The sequence below is a fragment of the Odocoileus virginianus genome, chromosome 1 (genome assembly GCF_023699985.2).
Source record: "Odocoileus virginianus isolate 20LAN1187 ecotype Illinois chromosome 1, Ovbor_1.2, whole genome shotgun sequence".
Lineage (NCBI taxonomy): Eukaryota > Metazoa > Chordata > Mammalia > Artiodactyla > Cervidae > Odocoileus > Odocoileus virginianus.
Window position 1 is genome coordinate 50194709 of NC_069674.1, and position 16386 is coordinate 50211094.

The 16386-nt window shown below is 42.0% G+C and overlaps 1 protein-coding gene across 2 annotated transcripts in view; it reads left to right on the forward strand.

Annotated features, from left to right (window-relative positions):
- The window catches only part of PLEKHA8 (pleckstrin homology domain containing A8), a 60752-nt gene extending 58977 nt beyond the window's left edge, over positions 1–1775 (forward strand). For both annotated transcript variants that reach the window (XM_020892476.2, XM_020892477.2), the window contains one exon: positions 1524–1775. In XM_020892476.2, the coding sequence (XP_020748135.1) occupies positions 1524–1721 (198 nt within the window). In that variant the 3' untranslated portion in view covers positions 1722–1775. The remainder of the gene's footprint in view (positions 1–1523) is intronic.
- The last annotated feature ends 14611 nt before the right edge of the window (positions 1776–16386 follow it).

A 16386-nucleotide genomic window follows, 5' to 3' on the forward strand; every position in this document is an offset into this window, starting at 1 on the left:
CACCAGAATTCTAGGTTAATAGTGATTTTCTCTCAGAACTTTGAAGGTAGTCCTCTGATGTTCTCCAGCTTCCAGTGTTACTACTATAAAACTTGTAAAATCTAGTGTGTATAAACCGCTCCTCACCTCCTCCTAGATGCTTTTAGGATCTATTCTTTATCCCCACATTCTAAAATTCCACCATGTTTGCCTTTTGGTCTTTATCATTCATTTTGCTAAGCATTTGACTAGGTCTTTAAATCTGGAGACTCATATCCTTCTGTTCTGGGAGATTTTCTCTCATGCTATTTTTGGACAGTTGCTTTTCCTCCGTCCTCTGCTCTCCCTTATACCCCTACCATTATTTGAGTGTTTATGATGTGCGAGGTAGTGGAGTAAACACATTCTGCATGTCCCATTAATCCCTCAAATAAGGAAAGTGCTATCAGTCATCTTCTGCAGACGAGGAGACTGAGGTTCTAATGTAGTCCCCTTGCTTAAATTCCTCAAGCTAACCTGTAAAAGATTTGGGATTCAAGTCCAGGTCTCCTCACCTAGTGGCTGTGCTATAACCACTGCATAATGCCAGTCACTTTCCAGTTGCAGAAAGGGAGAGGGTTGATTCTCTAAGGCTTTCAATATAAGGAAGCTCAAGAAAGCAACTGCAAGATTTTTTACAATCTATTGAAGATTTAAAAAGCCTCCAGAGAGCTCTGTAGAGCCAAACCAGTAGATGACAGAGAACAGATTTCAGTATGCTTAGGGAACAGTTGGCCTGCAGAGGGAGGGGAGCTGTAAGGAGCTTAGGAAATCTTTCCTCAGGGAAGCAGTGTGGTTGGTGGTGTGGTTGAAAAAGCAGAGAGATGATCTTAAGTTCAGATCCTGGCCCTGGCACTCATTAGCTGTGTGATTTCCATATGTAAAATAGGGATATAGATTGTACAGGGTTCTTACAAAGATTAGCTGGGATAAAATACGTTAAAGCATCAGCATGCAAGCAAACCATAAATGTTAACCCCCTTCATTTTTAGAAAATATTCATGAATACGAAGGAAATCTCTACATAAGGGTGAATGGGACATAGGTAAAGAAAGTATGTGGAGATGAGATATAAACAGGATGGTGAGCTGCCGCCAGGCTGGCCATGTGCCAACAGAGACTGTGCCAGCAGCATGCGTGCAAGTCATTCTGAGCACTCCACGGGAAGAGTCTGGATCACTGTGAATGAGAAAGTTTGAGCTTTTCTCAAACTGTTCTCACCATTCCCTGACTTGATGGGGTTATTCATCCTCAGGATAGCCCAAGACTTGATGGGATCATTCATCCTCAGGATAGCCCAAGCCCACCTGCTTCTTCAAGCTTTAAAGTGATTTGGTTCTTCAAACACAATTGAAGAGTCCGTGAGCTGAAGGAATGTGTGCCTGTTTTCACTCTTGCTCGCCTCAGCTCTGTGTGACTGTGTGTGCACGCATATGCTTGTGCATGGGTATAATGCGCAAGAGAGCATGTCATGGTGCAGCTTTTCACGAACAATTCTTTTGCAGTTAGCTCTGAGGGCAGCTCCATCCTATGAAGATTTTGTGGCTGCGTTAACCATTAAGGAAGGCGACCACCAGAAGGCAGCTTTCGGCGTTGGGATGCAGAGGGACCTCAGCCTTTACCTCCCTGCCATGGAGAAGCAGCTGGCGATACTGGACACTTTATACGAGGTCCACGGACTGGAGTCTGATGAGGTGGTATGACATCTGCAGGGTAGCACTGCCTCCTCACTTCAGGGAATAAAGTTTGCTAAAGTGTTTTGTTGCCCGACTTAAATTTCCAGCAGTAGCTCCAACTCTCTCCAATCTCTTACTTGGGGAATGGAGAGGGGAAGGCAAAGCCTAGTGCTTTTATATATAATTTTTTCAATGCTGTTTGTTTCATGTGTTTAAAAATCAAGGTGCTATATATTTAGTTCAAAAGGCCTCATGGAAAACCAAATCATAGCTGTTATGTAGATGTGAACAGCAAGTTATAAGAACAAATTTGACAAATGAATTTGTTAGTTTTATGTTTTGTTTTTAGCTTTTAGTTTTAATGGGTCACCCAAACCCAAGCTGAAAATGAGCAATTTTCTGTATCAAGGATTGTAACTCATAGCCAGTATTTCAGTCAACTTAGATTAGTCTAAAATTTTCAAGGGAGTTAGGCCCCTCTGTTGAAGCTATTGAAAATGTAGAGTTTGCTATTCCTAGATGTTCTGCAGAGAATTCTCTTCTCCATGGCTCCGTGGGCCAGAAGAACCTGTGTATTCAACACATCCGGTACACTGGTTGTGACCAAGCAGTACCATCCCATTTACAGGTGGAGAGACTGGCCCTGAAGAGATGAGTGGTATGTCCTTGCCCCGAGCCGGAGGATAATACGGGAGAGGTGGGTGGGTCATCTGAGGTGACCCCTGTGCAGTACACACAGGGGTTGCCGTCTGCTTTCCCCTGCATCATCTCAGTTGGACATCATGGCAAAACCATGGTATTCAGGGATTATTATTAAACTTCGTAAGTAAGGTTTAGAGGTCAAGGGATAGGCTCAGTCACATAGCCACTAAATAGAGGAACCACGTGATTTTGATTTCCATGTGTGACCTGGACCACCTCTGCATCAAAATCACATGGAGAACTTGTTTGAAAATTAAATTCCCAGGCCTTACCTTGACCTGAAGATTCATAATTGTGGGAGTAGGACTCAGGATAATAAACCTCGAATTTGAATAAATTTTACAAGGTATTCTTGTGCAACAGGGTTGAAGAACTATGAGATTAAATTATAGTTTATGGAATTCCCAGTCTTCTGCATGAACTAAATGTATCCTTTCTTGCAAAGAGGAGGAGGCTATCACTGGAGTGAAGTAGTTAAAAGGAGAGTGAGAAGTGGAGCGAGTTTACTCGACAACTTTCTTAACTGAACCAGCAGGCCTTGGTGTTGTCCCCAGGGGCCACAGTTTCGAATGTGCTCTCTGACCAGTCTTGGCTTAATCGCCACTAGTGCAGATGAGCTAAATGCAGCTGCGTATCTGTCTCGAGAGCTTTGGGACCATGTCACAGTTTAAAAGTGGGATTTTTAAGTCTTTCATGAAACAACCCAAAGAGTGTGACATGATGCCAGGACTGTGGCCTCAGTCCCGCAGGAAGCCAGGCTGCCAGGAGTGGGCGTGGGGGAGAGGCCACGGGTGCCTTCTGTGCCAGAGACTACTAGCTTAAAGTCGCTGGAAGGAAAGGTCCAGCACAAGGTAGCTCCCCGGCTGGAAGTGGTGTTCCTTTGAGGGGTCCAGGGGATGCTGCTCCGAGAGCAAAGAGAACCCTCTCCTTGGGTGAGAGGTTGCTATGGGGAAGGGTACTGATTTGGTCTTTTTGTCTGTCTTTAAACAGATGAGTGGGCAACTAACGTAGCTCAAATTATTGAATTGGGTACTCTGTACAATAAGGACTTGTGGAAAATGCTTAAACTTTAGAAAAACAGCATCGGATATTTTAAGGCTGGAGAGACAAAAAGTGCTGAAGTGACACTGATTCTTTCATATCTTAGCACTTGCTGTTGGCAGCTGCCAAGGTGTGTGTGTTGTCTCCTTCACTCCCACAAGTAATTAGTGTGCATCTCCTTCTCTGGCTAGTGTGGGCATGATGGCAGGACTCGGGGATGATTTAGACTTCCTGCCCTTCACAGAGCCTCCTAAAGGGAAGAAAAAAGCCACCAGCCTTTGCTTTACGTTGAGTGAATGTGCCATCAGGTGGGGAGGCTACCTGGAGATTGTAAGTGTTGTGAAGCATGACCATTTTGAGCAAATGCTGGTGCTTCCTGTCACCTCAGGTGAACTGCTGTGGTCCCTGGCAGAGGTGGGCTCACGGAAAATACCTCAGATTTTCCACCAAGGCTCTGAATACACACAAAAAGAAAGCTGCTCAACATAACCATTTCACATTTATATAGGTACTGCCTTGGCATATATGACCCAGTTTTCTGGAGAAGATTTCATATTATCTGGGATCTTTGGTCAGAGAAGCTTGAATAACTTGAATAAGTCACATTATCTACTCAACACTTTTCCAGCCCTACAGAAAGGGGGTAATGTTTTTTAATAGATATTTTCCTTATTGGAGCATGTTAAGTTTACCTGAGATGTGTAAAGCTCTAGAAATTGAATTATCATCATACTAGATGATAAATTCAATTTGACCTGAAGCTTGACACAGTCAGAGCTTTATCCTGGACCTTTACTATTTGCTTCTCCATTTTACTTAAAGTCACAATTTGTGCTAATTTCCATTTACTATCTAAGAAGAAGACAAAGAGAAAAGAAGAGTTAAGCCTTTCTCTCCAGAATCCTCGCAAGATTCCTGGGGCTTCCAAGCTTTCTTTCATTCTGATAGTGAGAGGAGATGGGAAAATGGTATTATGTTGGTAGAGTAATCACCTTGCTCAAACATTTTTAGGATTCCCTTTCTAGATTAACCTTTAGAGAGATCTTGAAGGAAAATAGAAGGTAATGTGTCTTCTCGGTATCATTAGAAGCTAATAAGTAGCATTTGAACAATCTCTCACAAGGTACTTTCATACACATAATTTCATTCACATCTATACTTCTTCCAACGGCAGAAGCCAGGCCTTACACTTAGGAGGGATTAACGTATGTTTGTCTAACTGAACAAAACAAAATCCTGTTAATGATTGCAATTTTTTGTCCTTTGAAAGCAAATTTGATTCATTGTATCTAATCTTGACAAAAATGCTAAGTTAGAAGGGGGTACCTTTTGGGGAAGAAACCAACTTGTGTCTTTGAAGTGGAGATGATTTTCTCATCACCTCTTGATCCAGCTCTACAGGAAGTATAGAAATGGGGCTCTTGGAATGTTGAGCACATCTATCCCCAGGAAATTGACTTTGAAAGGCAGCGTTTGTTAGGATGTATAAGTATTGACTTCAGGGGCCTTGTCATCATTATTTGTGTCATTCTGAATATAAATCCTCCCAATGTCATATTCCATGATGAGGGATATCTGAACTCCATAGTTCAGTCCTGCTGCCTCTCTCTCCTCTTCTGTTACTAATGGTTGTGAATAGTACCCTCATCAGAGTACCAAACCCATCCCCCCTTTTAACTGTTTTGCTCTATTCCTCAGCAGCAGCTTTCTGGCACATAGGTGGAGCATCTGGCACCGGCCTAGCCGGGGTCAGGTGCCCAGCCAATGAGGATTCTCTCTTAGTCTGCGAGCGCTTCTTAAAGAACCCCTGTCCCAGTGTATAGCTGTGAAGCAGGTGACCACATGGTATGTACCATCTAGGAAAAGTGATATGTTATTAGATAAATGCTGCTGGAAAGATTTACAGCCTTCTCTTTTTGATTATTAATTACACACACGCACATATATCCATCCCTAAAGTTAATGTTTTCAGTTTCCTATTTTTGGAAAAGTGTTTTTAATTAGGAAAAGCTTGTGGTAGGGACCAATAAATAAATTACACTTTTCTTTATTAAATTTGAAGTAAACTAAAAGAGCTGAAGCAAGAGGTATCTTATTAAAGAAACCAAATCTGATGGTGAAAAATCAGAAGAAATATCATTTAAGTCAGTAAGGAAAGTCAGAGGGTTATGAGCAATACAAGATGTGATTTTGGGAGCTTCCTGGAAGAAAACTGTTCTTACGTTTTTTTCCTACTAAATGACCATGTACTATAAGAAGCTGGTTACATGATGGTGCATTTCTGAATCACTTGCTTCTGATTTTAGTTTTGTTTTTTTTTTTTATAATTCTTCAGCTTTCCTGCCCTCATGTTTGATTTCTTTTTTTTCAAGTGAAGTGTCAACCTTTAAAAATTTTTTTCGATTTAGAATTTATGAGTACAGTACATCCTAAGCCATTGTTCTGTTAGCTGAGCTAATGTGTTTTGTCTTGGAATGCCTGACTTCCATGCTCTTTGTGATCTGGTGGAATCTGTACATGAGCTTCATTGTCAACAGTAACCCATGTCCCTGTGACATGCACGTAGAGTGCTTTACTTGGAAACACACTCTGCTTCCAGGCGGCCCTTCATTGTCTGCAGTTGCTTACTCAGGGGTTCATAATAATGTCATAAAAATCCCCACTAGCTGTCTAATAGTATTTTAAGACTGTTTATCTATTAATAGGGTGTAGGGGTCCTTTCAGCAATTCCATGAGCGTACTGTTCACTGGACCTCCTCTGGAAATGCCCCCAGACCCGTCCTGGCACAGGCAGTAGCCGTGTGCAGAGGCCATCTGCATGATTTCTCATCGCACTGCTGCCTCAGGGCACTTGGAAGTGACCCTCAGCAGTACAGGTGACACAGGTGTTGATCTTTCTTCTGCACCATTTCTGTATAACCTTTCATTTCAAAAGGAGAAAACAGCACTCCTGCGGAACACAAGTTTTCCAAATTCTTTGGTTACCCTTTTTAACCACTTCTCCTTCAGAGTAAACACTTTCTCAGCTACACTATGTGAGAACACAGGAAAGAGACCTTGCTTGTTCTAAGCACTAGGCTTTCTATCTTATGTATTTTAAAGTCCGATCAGTATTTCCTCCCAGACTTTGTAAACAGAAGCCACTCTGGGATGCTTGGTACCCCTAGCAAAGCTGATCTCATCCACAGATTCCCACATATCTGTGTCTATTTATAGCTGTATTATGGAGTCAGTTGTGACGAGAAGGGTGATCTGGAAGTAATTCTGTTGCTTCCCAGAAGGCTAATGAGCCAGTCTCGTGGCATGTTTGATGGGTGAGTCCCCGGTGTCATGACAATTTCCCTAGAATGTCAGTAAGCAGCCCAACTACCTCATGTGAAATTGGCTGTGGACAATCTGTGTCAGATGAGACATTGTTAAGGTTGATTTAATCTGGTTAATAGATTGGACAACATAATGTCTCTGTAAAGAAGAAACACATTAGACCAGATGCCAAAGGCTACTATGTACATAGATTTCCTTGGATTGCTTTTTAAAGTCAGTGTTTAATTCTGCCCCCAGTATTCTCATCTCAGTTGGTTGTGATTTCATAGATCCATGCACTTTGAATATCTGTCACATGCAGTCCTATGTTACCTGTTCTTGTCCTTCAGCGTTTTGAATGAGCATCATAATGACGGTGGAAAGCAAGTGTCCAGTGGTTTGTTGATTCCTTAATTTTAATGGACATTTACTTAGATATAATGTGTTGGAGCCTTCAAGGATCAACTGGATAAATGAGAATTTCATGTTTAGGTTTCATGTTAAACTCTGTCCAAGTTCATACTCTGTATTTTGTGGGGAGGGGGAACAAGGGAGGGATTTACTTTTTTTGCAAAAGTATTTGAAAACATTTGTCAGATTTTATATTCATTAGTTATAATAAACTTATTTTTCAAGTATTTTATCAAGTGCTTCTCTGGAAGATTTTTGTGTGGGGTTTTGTTTAATGAATACACCAGTAATAAGATTCATTTTCTGGAACACATCCTACTTGCTGGGCATCATCCCAAGCTCTTTACAGATATTAATACACTTAATCCTCCTAATCAGCCTTTAGGGCCAGTACTGTTATTAGCCTCAAGTTACAGATGAGAAAACTGAGGCACAGATTGGGGAAGCCCCTGGTCTTAGATCCCACAGCTGATGAGTAGAGCCAGGCTACACACTCAGGCAGCCTAGCTCCAAAATCTTTATAACAAACTACATAGACCTAAACAAAAAATAATTTTGAAGCATCAAATGGCCACTACAGTGGCACTGCCCAGGGTATTCTAAGCAGACTAGAAAGACTAGCTGCTGTCACAGGTGGCCGTGTTCTTCAGCATGGTTTAATTCTGTTTTCAGACAAACCACAAATGCAGAACAAAGAGATGAATTTGCTGTGCAAAATGTTTGAGTTGCTGTTTGGATAATAAGTTTACATTGAAAGCAGATACTTCTTTTTGTCTAAATCAGTTGGTGCTAAGGTAGGGTTGAACTTGTCAGGTTTTCACTCTCATACACTTGCTGGTGGATGTTAGGACGCCTGCAGATAGATAGGTGCGTGTGGCTGGCATTAGAGTGCACCCCTGTCCTCACCTCCTCCTCAGGGACGCTTCCCGTCTGTGTCCACGTGAGGCCTCCTCTCCAGCCACCTCTTCACGTGAGCTGGGCTGCTTAGAATTGGGACAGGGAGGTTTGAAGGCAGAGAGAGAAACCGGTGAAGTGTGGTAGTGTTGGAGCAAAAGGGTCCTGTGGAGTCTGAGCTGGGGTGGCCGTACTGGGTCATGTGGAAGAGAAGGAAGAAGAGAAAGCCAGTGGGGAAGGAAAGGATGATGCAGGCACGCTAGAAGCAGGGACAAGGAATTAGGTAGTCGCCAGGCACCAGCAAAACTTTCTTGAAGGCCAGCTTTCCCTTTCTCACTTCTAGCTCCTGCCCCAGAAGTCCTCCCCTTGAGAACTGTGTGGCTTTACAGTAAAACCCCAGCCCTTTTGCTTACACTGCTTTTAGCAGGTGTATCTAAAAGCACATGTGTGTCTTTGTTCCAAGCATGTGTATCTTTGTTCCACACTGAATATGGGCAAATCCACAAAAACCCAAGTAACATACATTGAAGAACCACCACCACTATCATTATTTTGACTGTGTAAAATGGAAATGCCCATCCAGACCTGAAGTCAGTTTATGTGGATTCTGCTTATTCCAAGTTATGTGCAGTTCCCTTACAAAACTCCAGGAGACTTTTTGTAATAGCTTTGTTCTTATCATAAGCATCAGTTATGCTAGAGATGGTAGTATAACCAGGTGGCCACCTCCTGCCTTCTCTCATACCTGCTGGGAGTAGAATGCGCAGAGAGTGAAGAATCAACTGCTGACCCTCAGCTCCACCCTGGGGTACTTGGAAACCATGAAAACACAAGCTTCCTGGAGGATGAACCAAGGTGGGTTCAAGAGACCATGTTTGGACATCTGTCCTGATTTCTAGCAGGCAGGGGAGTAAAGCTGCCTTGTGCTAATTTTAGGAACCAGCTGAGGAAAAGCAACAACTGCTGCTTCCTATTCTTCGAGAACCTGCGAATATGGGTACGTTTTCTACCTCTTTTATTACCTTCTGCAGGAACGTGAATACACTTGCAAGATCTATGCTTAGCGGCTGCGATGGGGAAACTCAAAGAGCAAGAAGGAAGGGAACCATCCTACAGTTAATATTTTTATTCTCACATTCTCATGGGTAGCTTAGAGATATGCAAGACCCTTTTTATGAGCATACGTACACGTGTCTGTATGCATTCATACAGACACATTTTGACTCTCGTCATCACCATCATTCCAGAAGCACACAGTGGAGAGGTACGTTTGGAGCAGGGATGGCTGGCTTTGATAAAAATTGATGAGTGTTAATGGTCTGACATCAGCATTGAGATCACAGTGAATGATTTATTTTGTAAACACATTTCCTTCCTCAGATAACAGGGCCGTCACTTCTTTGCAAACACTGAGTGTGACCAATGTGAGGGCTTTTTGCTTTGACTTGACAGTCCAAGTTGTTGAAAAGTTTTTGGATATTTTAAGGGTCAAATCCTGGTTCGGAGGCCTTCATGAGATCACCTTAGACATTCCCCTGACCTTTGTGCTTCATTGACCAAATCTCTTCCCCTGGCTCTTGTGAGTCACTGGGGGAGATGGATAATTCTCTGCCTGGTTCCTCCTAATTTAGACCTAGCTGTCTACTCATTTCCCTTGCTAAATTAACTCATCTCCAGGCTCCAGAGAGCAGCCTCCATGCAGACAGCCCTGAAATTACACTTCAGGTGCAGGGTGCTCACATGGGTTGTGGCCTTGGAGCTGCTATCCAGACCCACCTACCTCCTGATCATCACCCCTTAGATATCCTACCTTCATCTGAAACCTCAGTTCCAAATGTGGTTGCTCCTTAAGCTTTGTCTTCTAAGTCAGTGACACCACCATTATTCTAGTCTCTCAGGCAAGAAATTCAAACACCCTGAACTCCTCCCTCACTTCTTGACTCAATTTGTTACACTCCCAGTGGCTACAACCTTGATCTCTGAATTCTGTGCTCTTTCAACCCGTTCCTGTCTTCCAAGCGATCCTTGATGACTCCACGCCACGGTTCAGGTTCCTTTACAGACTTGAAATGTCCTTTCCCGTTCCTGAAAACCCAGATTGAGTCTCTTCAGAAACTATCCAGACACAATAAATCCCAACCATCAATTTCACCTCTAAACACATCTTGCACTTCTAGATAATACTGCACAAATTAGAACTTTAAAAAGATGGGAAGTGTGATTACATGGGAACTGGACTAGTTATTACTGTAGCTGCCTCCCTCACCAAATCTTAAACTTCACCTTCTTCACAATAGTGTGCCCAGCAGCCAGCAGTGCCTTTCTGTCCATTGGAGGATCCCAGAACTGTCTTAGAAGTTGGGCATTACCTACAGTGGTGCTCCCTATTTTCTTCAGGTGTGTTAGTTCTGTTATCCAGTTAGATAAAAATATTTTGAAGCAAAGTCATACACATATCTTCAATTCCTTCCTGCTTCCTTGGCTGCTCAAGTAATACTCTGACCAAAGTATAAATAATTTATGTTTTTTAAATATTTTGCCTTTGTTAATACAGGTATAAAATGTTTTGTAAGTGGTACTTATGTGTATCAAATTGTGAACAATCAGAAGGCAAAATCTGGTTCATGGTTCTCAACCCTGTTTAGTCCTTCCATCTGAATCGATAAAAAAATTTAAAAACAGATAACTAGAAGCACTGATGTATAGGCCCCTCCCAGACCACTTAAGTCAATCTGTGGAATACAGCCTTTCACTTGTATTTCTAAAACCTCCCCAGTGATTCTAATAGGCAGCCAGATTGAGAACTCCAGAACTGCTGGTTTAGGCCTTTAAAATTGTGCTTTGGGGTCTTTTAGGATAAAAAAGGCCAGATCACAGAACCTCCATCCCCTAAAGCCTAACAAAATGAACTACCAAAATAAAAATTTAACCAGTAAAAAAAAAATTTAACCAGTAAAAAATTTCACCAGTGATGAAAGAAGCAGCCCAACCTTGTCACTATGCCCTAAACTTCAAAATATAATTGCCAAAGGAAAAGACCAAATTGCCAAAGGCAAGAATGAGAATAATTCCTAATGCTGCCCCTATTGGGGGAATTTGCAAAATCCAGAATTTTCCTTAAAATCTCAGATTTTGGAAAGAAGATTGGAGAGTTGGGCACTTCCTCTGAGTGGGGCTAGTCTGTGTGTGTGTGTGTGTGTGTGTTTAGGGGAGGGGGTTTTGCTGAGGAAAGATGGGTGAACCAGGGACAGGAGCAACCAGCCCATTCCTAATTTAAGGAAAAAACCCCCATCCCAAGGGTCTTTTTCTCCCATGATAGAGGAGATGTCTCCTCTCCATTTGGAGTTCACAGTGCTGCAGGACTTACTGTAACCATCAGAGGGCAGAGCAGAGCCCAGCTCCTCCAACAAAAGCCTGTATACACAGCTCTTCCTCCCCCGTGCAGATGCACACAGACAGGCAGGGCTCGGCTTTGGCTGGTACACACTGGTGTGACTGTGCTGACTGTTACAATATTGAAATGCTTCTATACCAGGAAGTAAATAATCACTATCTGCAGTGTCTCAGCTTTGACCCCAGCCCCTCTCATGAGAACCATCCAACTCCAGGCCACCCCACAGTCTATTATCTTAAAGGGGCAATGTGGCCTAACAAGGTCCCTGCTGCAGAACTGTGGTCAACCTCTTTCCTGCTTATTCAGTGTCTGTGTGATGCTAGTTGTGAAATATTTTTAATATCATCCATGCAGAAAAGTATATAGAATACAAGCACACAGGGGAAGAGAAAGAGTTGTCAGATGAGATGGAAATATAACTAAGTAGAATACACCAACACTGTGTCTGAGCAAATAAATTGTCTGAACAGACCTGCCTACCTTAAGCATGACCATATTTAAATAACATGACCTGGTAACCATGTAAATATGCTACAGCAGCAAAGGCAACAGGGTGGCGAACAGAGGAAACTAGTAGGGAAGAATTTACCTAAGAAACAAAAGTTCCTACAGGTGTATTGTATTATCAAAGAACATCAAAAGAACATGAATTCAGTAAAATGATTCAGTCGCTCATTGTGTCTGACTCTTTGCAACTCCATGGACTGCAGTGCACCAGGATTCCCTGTCCTTCACCATCTCCCAGAGCTTGCTCAAACTCATGTCCATCAAGTTGGTGATGCCATCCAATCATCTCATCCCTTCTCCTGCCTTCAGTCTTTCCCAGCATCAAGGTCTTTTCCAATGAGTCAGTTCTTTGCATCAGGTGGCCAAAGTATTGGAGCTTCAGCTTCAGCATTAGTCCTTTCAATGAATATTCAGGACTGATTTCCTTTAGGATTGACTGGTTTGATCTCTTTGCAGTTCAAGAGACTCTCAAGAGTCTTTTCCAACACCACAGTTCAAAAACCTCAATTCTTCAGTATTCAGCTGTATGGTCCAACTCTCTCATACATACATGACTACTGGAAAAACCATAGCTTTGACTGGATGGACCTTTGTTGGCAAAGTAATATCTCTGCTTTTCAATATGCTGTCTAGGTTGGTTATAGCTTGACTGCCAAGGAGCAAGTGTCTTTTAATTTCATGGCTGCAGTCACCATCTGCAGTGATTTTGGAGCCCAAGAAAATAAAGTCTGCCACTGTTTCCATTGGTTCCCCATCTATTTGCCATGACATGATGGGGCCGGAATGTTGAGTTTTAAGCCAGCTTTTTCACTCTCCTCTTTCACCTTCATCAAGAGACTCTTTAGTTCCTCTTCGCTTTCTGCCATAAGGGTGGTGTAATCTGCGTATCTGAGGTTATTGATATTTCTCCTGGCAATCTTGATTCCAGTTTATGCTTCATCCAGCCCGGCATTTTGCATGATGAACTCTGCACACAAGTTAAATAAGCAAGGTGGCAATATACGGCCTTGATGTACTACTCCCTTCCCAACTTGGCACCAGTCTGTTGTTCCATGTCTGGTTCTAACTGTTGCTTCTTGACTTGCATACAGATTTCTCAAGAATGAGCTAAAAAGTCAGATTGCAGAGCTAAGGAAACAACTTGGCCAAAATAGCACTATTATAGAACACATAAATTAGAAATAGCAAGAAACATCGTTGAAAATGGAGTTGGTAGCGTGCAAGAAAAGGCTTGAGATGATTTCAAATGAATGAAGAATTTAAAAAACAAAGATTAATTCTTCAGTGGACAAGTATAGAAAGACAAAGATATTCAAACATTAACGTCCAAAAAAAGAAACTGAAAAAAGTACTGAAAGATACAATACAGAAATTTTTTCCTGAAATGAAGGAATGAATCTTCAGATTGAAAAACTACACTATGTTCTAGAGAATCTTACAGAAAGCACTTGACCCCAAAACATAGCTTGATGAAATGAATGAAAATCAAGAATGAAGAAAGAATTCTTCGCTGATTAGGAAGGAACTCCAAAGGGTCTCAGACCTCTTTACCGCCAGATTCAGTGGCTGGAAGCAGTGGAGAAATGTTTCCAAAGTTCTGAGTGGAGAAAAAAGAGTGACTTGGTATAATTTTTAATTTATTTTTTTAAATTGAAGTATTTACAGTGTTGTGTTCATTTCTGCTATATAGCACCGTGGCTCAATTATACTTGTATACATTCTTTTTTGTATTATTTTCCATTATGGTTTATCCCAGGATATTGAATATAGTTCCCTCTGCTATGCAGTAGGACCTTGTTTATCTATCCTGTATGTAATAGCTTGCATCTGCTAATCCCTCCTCCACATCCCTTCCCTCTTAGCAACCATAAGTCTGTTCTCTAATGTCTCTGGGTCTGTTTCTGTTTCATAGATAGGTTCATTTGTGTCATAGTTTAGATTCCACCTGTAAGTGATGTCATGTGGTATTTGTCTTTCTCTTCTGATTAGCTTCACTTACTATGATAATCTCTAGTTGTATCCATATTGCTGTAAATGGCATTATTTCATTTATTTAATAGCTGAGTAATATTCCATTATATCTGTGCACCACATTTTTATCCTTTCATCTGTCGATGGACATTTAGGTCATTTCCATGTCTTAGCTGTTGTGAATAGTGCTGCTATGAACATAGGGGCGCATGTTATCTTTTTGCTGCTGATGTGGCTAAGTCGCTTCAGTTATGTCCGACTCTGTGCGACCCCATAGACGGCAGCCCACCAAGCTCCTCCATCCCTGGGATTCTCCAGGCAAGAACACTGGAGTGGGTTGCCAGGTCCTGCTCCAATGCATGCATACATGCTAAGTTGCTTTAGTCGCATCCAACTCTCTGCGACCCCATGGACAGCAGCCCACCAGGCTCCTCTATTCACAGCATTCTCTAGGCAAGAATACTGAAGTGGGTTGCCATTTCCTTCTCCATGTATCTTTTTGAATTACAGTTTTATCTAGATTTATGCCCAGGAGTGGGATTGTTGGATCATATGATAGTTCTATTTTTAGTTTTCTGAGGATTAAGTGTATTATTGCCAACCAAGTTGTCAAATCAAGTACTCTTAAGCATGCAGGAACTCGAAGAATGCAATACCCATGAGCACTTTTTATGGGGTATATATCTATGTTTATAAACATGTCCTCTATTTTCTGTAAAATCTGTGTCTGTGTTAAAAAAAAGTCAGGAATGATATTTAACTAAAGTTAATGATGGTTTTAAATGGATATTGAGTTAGTTTTATTTTTTTCTTTATAGTTTATTATATTGCTTGACTTTTGTTTGATAACTATGCTGTCCTTTTATTTTAAAAATAGAGGGCAGGAGGCCTATCCTAAAACAAGACTTATACAATCTAAAGCCTTGTATAGTGTGGTTGGACCCCTGGCATATGCTGCTCCTTATACCATGTTTGCTTCGTAACTCTGAGCAAGGAACTTTAAATTTTTCACTTAATCACCACACTTTTTTCCCACTGGTTATTTTTCACGCGTAAACTGCTGTTTGTTTACTCACATATTACTCACCTAAATATCCCATCTTATACAACTCCTGAGTGTTATATTCTTTGGGGCTAAGGAGGGGGGAAATGGAACAGCAGGATGGTACCTACTGACTTGCCCAGTGCATCTGAAACATGAAAAAATAGAAAAAGAAGCCATTTGGAGTAGCTGACAGTCATCTTACAGGAGAAAGCCAAAAAGACTCAGCATCTTGGGAATTTTGCACATGAATTGGCTGCAGTCCACTGGAGATGCTGAAAGCTTTCTTTCTTTGTGCTTCTGAGCTTGGAAATAAAATGTCAACCCTTTCTCTGCCCAAGTGAAATTGCTGGGCAGTAGAGCTGTAGTTCAGTATTAGCTTGTGCTGATCAAATTCAGCTGCCAGGGATGGCAGATGGGAGAATGCAGCAGTCACCTGTCTTCAGTAAGCATTTGTTTTTAGGACCATTCAACATTATGTTAGCAGAAATTCATAGGAGCCTGATATTCTACTATGGCTTGTGTGAGAGCAGGACTTTTTTATAAAACCCCAAATCCTTGACTTGATTAGTATAGAAAGATAATCACCAGATTGTAGAACTGGAAGGCTCCTTCATCTGTAGTGGTCATAATCAGTACTCCAAAAGGTTGTTATCAGGATCAAATCAGGAATTGTGCGTAATGTCAGGTTGCACAGTGTCTAGGTGAAGGTAAGAGCTCCAAAAATGGTGGTGGTGATAGTAATAGTTGTTGTTATTACTGTTTCAGCAGGAGGTAGAACTTTAAAGGCCATCATGGAACTTCCCTGGTGGTCCTGTGGCTAAGACTCTGCACTCCCAATGCTTCGGGCACCCAGGTTCAATCTGTGGTCAGGGAACTAGATCCTGCATGCTGCAACTAAGATCTGGTACAGCCAAATAAATATTAAAAAGAAAAAAAAAGGTCATCGTGCCTGGAGTTTTCCTGGCCGAATACACCTTTTCTTACTTGGGTCACTTGTCCCTGCTGTCACAGAGGATCCAATGCTGCCTCTAGCGCAGGTCCCCTCCCTGCAGTGAATGTCTCGCCACTTTCAAAAAGGAGACCTTCACCTATTCCCGTTTCCATGGAGACCGTAGCATATCCTCTTCCTAGCCTGAGCTCTAGAGCCAGCTGTGATGCTTCATAGCTATATCCCGGTTGGAGGATTCTGGAAGAACTCACAGGGCATTAGGGTGGACCTGACACTTTCTATAGGATATTCCCCCTCCCTCCAGAGGACATCTAATATATTTTTCTGCCCTAATCTCCTCTCCCCTTGCTCTGGAACACTTGTTTCTTTGAGCGACAGCTCCTTCACTACTGTGAGTTCTGCTTAGGCCCCCAATCATAGTACCCAGCTCTCTGGCCACAGCAGAGTGCATGTGGTCCAGAACAGGCCCATCATG